The sequence below is a fragment of the Pundamilia nyererei genome, unplaced genomic scaffold (assembly GCF_000239375.1).
Source record: "Pundamilia nyererei isolate P.nyererei 1_Seehausen unplaced genomic scaffold, PunNye1.0 scaffold01100, whole genome shotgun sequence".
Classification (NCBI taxonomy): Eukaryota; Metazoa; Chordata; class Actinopteri; order Cichliformes; family Cichlidae; genus Pundamilia; species Pundamilia nyererei.
Genome location: NW_005188501.1, coordinates 12223 through 20031, shown reverse-complemented (window position 1 = coordinate 20031; position 7809 = coordinate 12223). Strand labels below are relative to the sequence as shown.

At 39.8% G+C, this 7809-nt stretch overlaps 1 protein-coding gene across 1 annotated transcript in view; it reads right to left on the bottom strand.

The window, feature by feature from the left end:
* Nucleotides 1-7809, bottom strand: part of LOC102215352 (uncharacterized) — a gene marked incomplete at its 3' end in the record, with an annotated part of 13779 nt that overhangs the window by 1808 nt on the left and 4162 nt on the right. Inside the window, exons 4-8 of the mRNA XM_005755243.1 lie at nt 7054-7161; nt 6310-6649; nt 4438-4509; nt 3910-3969; nt 453-515 (exon numbers count right to left, since the gene is read on the bottom strand). Of these exons, the coding sequence (XP_005755300.1) occupies nt 453-515; nt 3910-3969; nt 4438-4509; nt 6310-6649; nt 7054-7161 (643 nt within the window). The remainder of the gene's footprint in view (nt 1-452; nt 516-3909; nt 3970-4437; nt 4510-6309; nt 6650-7053; nt 7162-7809) is intronic.

Below are 7809 nucleotides of genomic sequence, written 5' to 3'. Positions count from 1 at the left end.
AAAGCTTAATACTAAACAATATATATATTAGCTGTATAATACCAGTAGGCCAGCTCTAATCGTAATTTGGTATGGCTTTGTGGGCCAAATGTAATTAGGTTGCGGGCCAAATTTGGCCTGCGGGCCAGAGTTTGACACATATGTTCTAATGAGTCAAGTGGGAGCAATCTCAGTAAATGGATGAAAGAGCAAACAATTCAAATGTTAATTAGGTTTTGCAGAATGTGTGTGAGCCTCTAAATGCTGGATTTTGCTTGAAGATGCAGGTATTCTTAGACATCTAAAGATTCTGTGAGCTGAAAGGCTGTCACATATTTCTGGACGATATTGTTTACATTTTTCACTTACAAAATAAAAAACAAAAACAAACAAGAAACAAGCTATATTATTAGCAAAAAATAGCAGGCATTTTTGAGAAGCACTTAAAGTGTAGTATAAAGTTAGTGAAATACCAGTTTTGGAGGGACACTTTTCAGGCTCCACTGTATGCTCTTTTTCATTCGAATTGGTGGTTCCTGGTAATAAAATAAAGAGTATTTTACAAGACATGAGAGAGAAAGAGAAAAGTACTTCTTTTCTTTTGGCTACTCTCTTCAGGGGTCTCCACAACAAATCATCTGCCTCCATCTAACCCTTCCTCTGTATCAGTCTCACTCACACCAAGCACCCAAATTTATTTGCAGGGGGAGCAGCAGAAATGAGGTTGGACTCTAAACATTTTCTAAATCTCTGCGCCCCCCCCACACCCCGAGCTAGCTGCTGCGAGGTATGCCACATTCTGGACAGTCTGCAATCTAAGGAGAAGGGAGGAGGAAAGGCCAATTTAAAGAGAATTGCAGTAGTCCAACCTGGAAGTCACAAATTAATAAGTTTTTCCAGGTCATTATAAGGAATATAGTGCTTAGCCTTAGAAATGAGGCGCCGCTGATGAAAACTAGACCTCACTACAGCAGACACTTACTTGTCAAATTTAAATGAGCTATCCAGTAATATGCCCAAATTACTGGCATAATCAGAAAGGGAGCTAGCAAAGGGCATCAGAACAGCACACAATTGGTCACAGGGAATTTTACTGTCGAACACCACGATCTCCGTTTCTTTCTTTTTCGTTCAGTATAAGAGAGTTATTCTTGAACCAATCTTTAACCTCACGCATGCATTCACGAAAATAATTAAAAGACATTAAGGTCGTCTGTAATCTCAAAGCAAACCTGTATATCATCAGCATAGCAATGAAAGCGAGAAGTTGCCCAAATTAACCGAGAATGACCAGTCAGCGAGATAAGATTTAAACCAGTTAAGGGCAGTGCCTCTAATACCCCTACAGTATGCTCAAGTCTTAATAAAAGAATGTTGTGCACCACCATATCAAAAGCCGAGGAAAGGTCCAATAAAACCAGGACCACAGGGTGTCCAGAATCAGTGCTTACAAGAAGGTCATTGAGAACTCTAAGCAAGGCCATTTCAGTGCTATGCCGTGGCTTAAAGGCAGACTGAAATTTCTCTCCAATGTTGTTCACGTCTAAATACGCCTGAAGCTGAGAAAGAACTAGTCGCTCCAGGATCTTGGACAGAAACGGAAGCTTAGAGATCGGTCTATAGTTCAAGAGATCATAACAATCAAGATTTTTTTTTTTCCCAGAATAGGCTGGACTGCAGCATGCTTAAAGGCCAGTGGGACAGATCCAGAGAGTAGAGAAAAAGTCATTAAGAATAGAATGCTCATTCCAATTACTTTAAAGCAGCCCTTAACAATGCGTGATGGAAGAATATCAAACACAGTATTGGTGTTTTTCAGTTGATCAACCAGCTGGTTAAGAGTCGAAAGTAACACGGGCTCAAATCGATGAAAAGCTGAATTACACCCACAGGGAAAAAAAGGACATGAAGCAGAGGAAGAGGAAGACTTAAAAGATGAAACCTTATCTAAAAAAAGAATTTAAAAACGCTCAAAGGGCTTGTGAATATGGTAAAGGCATATACGAACAGGGACTAACAACAGAATTAAAAAATTTTAAATAGCATACGGGGGTTGTGACCATTAGCCAGAATGACTTTGGAATAAAAAAATGCCTTTGCCATTGTAGCAGCTGTTTGAAAATTAAAGTGACTAGTCTGTAACATGTCATAAGAGACCTGAAGTTTGTTTTTCCACCTCCTCTCATCACGTTGACAAACACGTCGTGATGCACATGTAGTATTGTTTAGCTAGCAATGAGAGTAGGTTCTGGAGTGCTTCATTTTGATGGGAGCAACAAAATCAAGAATAGAAGAACCAAAAGATAACAGGATATTAGCATAACCATCAAGTGAGCAGAGAGAACAGTAGCCAGGTACAGCCAAATTCAGGGGTAGATGAAAATAATGATAACAAAATATCAGCATAACCATCAGATGATCAAACTGAGCAGCAGTCAGGAATCATAAATGCAGAATCCAAAAAAGACACAGCAAACTTTGACACAGCTTCAGAGCTGAGTACACGTAGCGGACGAGAAAGAGCTCCAGACTGCGGTCCAGCGGCAGATAAACCAATATCAAAGGAAATTGGGAAATGATCTGAAATCCCAGCGTCATTTATATCCTTAATACAGATATCCAGGCCATACGTAAAGACCAAGTCCAAAATATGGCCTTTAACGTGGGTTGGTGTATTTACCCACTGAAGGGGGTTAAAAGAGTCAGTTAAAGCAAGGAAGTCTTTAGCAAGCAGGTCATGCTTGCAACAGATGTGTATGTTAAAATCAGTAAGAACAGTGTCATATTTAAAAAGAACGGAACCAAGGAAGTCGGTAAAGTCCAAGATAAAACACTTGTTATATTTGGGTGGTCGGTAGACCAACACACACAGAGTGCTCGTGGAAGCAGTCATCTCCAATAACTGAACTTCAAAACTAGCAAAGTTAGGTGAGGAAAGTTGCCGAACATTGTATACGTTTTTAAAAACCGAGGCTAAACCACCTCCCCTACCAGAAAGCCTCGGTGAACTAAAATAGGCACAGTCCAAAGGAAGAAGTTCAGAGAAAGGGATGAGGTCACCAGGGCCAATCCAGGTTTCCGAAAGGAATAAAATATTAAGGTTGCTATTAGAGAAGAAGTCATTTAAAACAAAGGTGTTATTTACCAGCAACCTGAGATTAAGGGGTGCCATCTGTGGCCAGGATACTAAGTCACCTCTAGAAGCTCGGCGTGGAGGTGCTTAGATTGCTTCGACAAACTCTCCGTCAGTGCGACGTTATCCAAATTCGAATAGGAAAACGTGTCGCAGAACGGGCAGAGGAGGCTTGATGATGAACCGGGTAAATCCAGCGATAAGTAGGCAACTTGGCATCAGAACATACCAGGGAAGAGGGGAAAAAAAAGGATGGAGTGTCCAGGCTAGCATGTACATGGTCTGTAATTCTGGCCCTGAGACGGACGTGATGGACACTTCTTTCTCGCTTCCGTTTCTTGTGGAGATTAGGGAGGGGTAGGTAGGAGAAGCCGAAGGACGAATCCAGTTGTGGTAGATTAGTGCTGCCCACACTCCAGCAGTGGTCGGACCGAAACGAATGGTAAGAATGAAGATTTAAAAGTGTTTGCCTGTCATATGTAATCAGTGCACAACCACTAGATAAACACACAACTAGAAAAGTAAAGATAAAAAACAAACAAACAAACAACCCCCCCCCCCCAAAAAAAAAAAAAAAAAAAAAAAAAAAAAAAACAAAAAAAAAAAACAGTGCCAAGGTATGTAAGTGAAGGTAAAGGAAAAAGGGAGGGTAAAAAACAATGGCGAGACAGACAACCGAGGATGGCAAGCCAAGCACACCGGCACCATTACCCCAGCCTATAGTGGCCTGAATTTGAAGAAAGATGAATGGTGATGATAGGCCTTCTTAATGTGATCTGTTAGCATGTGTTAGATACCTGATTCAAAGCTGCAACCGTCTGACTCCATGTTCTGCTTTTCTTGGGGTGTTGAAGATCCTGCTGGGACACACAGGGGGAACAGTGTAAAGTATAGCCTGGATATTTAGAAACAATGGTCAGTATTTTGTCTGTAGATTCTTCAGTCGGCTGTTGGTTTCCTTTGGATGTTGATGATCCTTTGTAAATAAAAAGATGCTGTAATGAATTGCTGAATTTGGACATGGAATTAAAAATTCTTTGTTACTTGGCAAAGTTTAAAAAATTAATTAAACTTGAAACATTGATATTGAAATGATCTTTACTTAGAAAATGCAAAATTGCTTCATCAAAAGCATAAATCTAGTAATTTTAGACATTAAGTGTTTATCAAGTGTGCCATAATCAAAATTGGTTTTAAATGGAAAGTTTGAACTATAAAATTTATACATAACGGAATGACATTGAATTGTAAAATTGAATCATTAACTTGTGAATCAAATTGTTTCAGTATGTTGGCAGTGAAAAACAGCAGTGTTTGTAACCCACCTCCTGGTGAACAAAAAGATGAGTCCCCCTCCGTGTCAGAGACCTCGCTATCAGGACAATCAAGTACTTTCTCTGAAAAATAGGCATAAAAGCATTAAAGACAATGACTAAGAATTTACTTTGAAATAAATCACCAGTATTGCCGAATGTTTTTACCATTTGGATCTATTTGGATTTGATCCATGTTCATGCCTTTGTAGTCTGACAGACGGCCTTGTTCCATGGCAATCAGGATTTTGCTGACCTTGGCCAACTGCAGAGTCCCCTCAGGTAGCCTGTAATACTCTCTATGAACTCTTATGTCATGTCCAAGAAAATTTGCAAGTGTATCCATTTCGTTGTCCCTTAAATTTAAAACTGTGGAGAGCGTGGCAACCTGTTTTCTTAGCTTTGTGGAGGACAGAGTTTCTGGATGTTCAGCTCCACAGGCCCTTGCGATCTCTCTAATGGCATCTGATCCTCTTAGGTGAGTCTCTGCCTCAGGCCTTGAAAAGAAAAAGGGGTTCTCATCTGGCACACCACAGACCCGGCGATGAGCAACCAAGATTTCCATGGATGAAAGCATGTCTGGAGTTAGAAGGATGGGAACTTTGCGGTTTCTCTTGCCTCTAATTTCGATCCGTTGAAAGTGCAGGCAGAGCTTTTGCTCCAACTCAGAAAGACCGGTTACAACATCTGACTGAACTCCTGACGTGTCTCTAAGTGTGAATGCACTTAATGGCATCCTTGAAACTTCCCCCTCTCTTCGGCGGTTAAACAGAATGACCTCACACAGAGTTATCTTAGCTAGCTTGGACCAGTTTTTCTTGTCCGGGTTGTTTCTCACTTTGTTCTGGTATTCTTCTCTGCACTGATCCAGATACATGTGCATCTTTTTCACATCTTCTGTGAAAGGAAGAACCTGCGGTGTGTTCCATTTACTTTCACTCAGAGTTTGCAGGGCACGTGATGAAATGCACGCATCCCACTTCTTTTCCAGAAGACTTCTCGTCCTCTTTAGGTTTTCAAGAAACTGCTCATCAACATGCTCTGACATCTGTGCCTCACACTCCAGAATATCAGCAATCTTTTTCAAGCTATGACCAAGTTTGAGAGCCAAAGACGGAGTTTTGTAAGTGTTGGTGTCATTATCAAAACCACACACATTTTTTACCATTTCCACAACCACACTGAAGTTGGAGGGTTTAAAAAAGTCCTCCATTCTTTGAAGTTGACCCACTTTTCTTGAAAATCTAACGAGTCTTCCCATCTCTCTCATTTTCTGTCTAATGTATTCATGTTTCGACTTGTCGTGGCCATGCTTAGCGTAAAGTTGCTCTCCAAGCTTTATGATTGTTTTCTCCTCTTTTATAACTTGTGAGATCTCATCCTGATGCATCACATTTATTAGTTCCCAAATTTTATGGCTCACGCCTTCTGGTGCAGGCTGTGCGAAGGCACAGATGGACTGAATTCGACTTCTGCCTGGCTTCTGTTTACTGCACTTTTGTGAGAGTCTGCATCGTGACATGTGTCTCCATAATGCTTTCCTTTTGAGTAATGCCTGACACTGAATGCAGTGCATGTAGTCAGATGCATTCACTGGTTTGGAAGCCTGCTGACTTGGGATCAGGGTACCACTTCCTGATTTAAGGACCTCATTATTATGAGCACGATCTCCTTTATTTCTGATGAGATCGAAATGCAGTTTTCTTTCTTTTGATTTCAAAGGGTAGCTTATGGCTTTTGCAACCGCTGTTTCAGAACTGTGTTTCCGCACCAAGTGCCTTGCCATTTTATGGCAACTAATCGGACAATAAAGACAATAATGCTTCTTACTGTAAATTCTTCCACCATCCTCCTTTTTCTGCAGCTTCATGACAGACACCTTACCTGTTTTAGTGTCCTTCTCATTCTCTGTGCTCCTGGAGTCTGTGTCTGAGCAAGTAATCGTCCGTTTGGCTCTTTTGGTGTCCTTCTCATTCTCTATGCTCCTGGAGTCTTTGTCTGAGCAAGTAATCGTCTGTTTGGCTCTTTTCAAAGTCCTGTGAGGTTTTCTTTTCTTTCTTTTCATTGGGCGCTGAGCAGGAACATCAACAGATCCTTCAGAACTGCTTTCCACCATCAGCTCCTTTGGTGGGACAAATTCATCCTCAGTCCATTCGACGCAACTTGAAAGGGTCTCCAATTCATCCGACACCTTGGAGAGCTGATCAAGGTAGTCTTGTGGCAGCTGGAAAATATACAATAAAAACCCCACATTGTTCAAATTTTTTGCAGTAGTTTAGGTACAAACAATTAACAGGACCAAATTTCATGTTTGTGCTACAGTGGCAATTAAAAAAAATCTTTGAAAATCAAATTCAACATGTCTTTATTCACAATTTAAAATTAAACAATGGTATTTGTAGAAGTCCACAGAAATGACTAAAATGCAAGTTACTTTTCAACTCAAACCCAGGCCAACAATTATTTGACCTTGTATCCTAAGTGTTAAACTTTAAAGCACAACAAAAACAAGGATGTTCAAGTATCAATATAGCATTAACAATGAGTATTTCATGCACTAAGCATTATATCTAAGAAAAGCAAAGCTAATCCTGGTGGTGTATAGATGATATCATGAAGCAAACTTACAAAGATGCTGTCTGTTCTCTCGAGGGGGGGAACCTCAGGATCTTCTAGCACAGGAGGTGGTTCACCAGTAACTGTCATTACATTGCTGTCAGAATCTGAGCTGTTTTCCTGCAGTGAGACAAACAAAACAGGTTACTTTGAGCTCAGAAAAAAGCCTTTAATAACTTCACATTAGTTTAAAAATGTACTTTCTACTAAAGTCTGTTACAGTCTTACTGTTTGATTTTCAATATTAAGGCTCTGTAACAGTTTTGATTAGATCCAGTGTTTGATTCTTTCGTTATTTTCTCATTTAGAGACAACAAAAACCAAAGACCAGTTCTTTTTTGTTAACAATTACATTTACAATCAAAACCTGTTTTTAAAAATGACTGAAGTAAAAAAAAAAAATTTATTTCTAAGACATTTACTTTACACAGTGTTGTCCAACCCTTGTTCTTGAAAGCTACTGCATTGTTATTTTCCAGCTAACCATTAGTTAAAAACAGTGGTGGTAAATGGCACTAAAGGTGGACCCATGTCAAATATCTTGAAGTCTGTGATCACAAAACTAATATGCAGTGTGTCTTGTCTGAAACTCAAACTGTGGCAAACAGTTCCTTCCTTATAATCTATCAAGGGCTTCCTCTCTGGAGTTAAGTTTCAAGAAAGCTGAAGAAGAAAAACTTTTCTTCTTCTAAAAATGAATGAAACCCCATGCCACTTAATGCCTTTTTATGAAATGTGAAAAACAGCTTAAAAAAAAAAAAAAAAAAA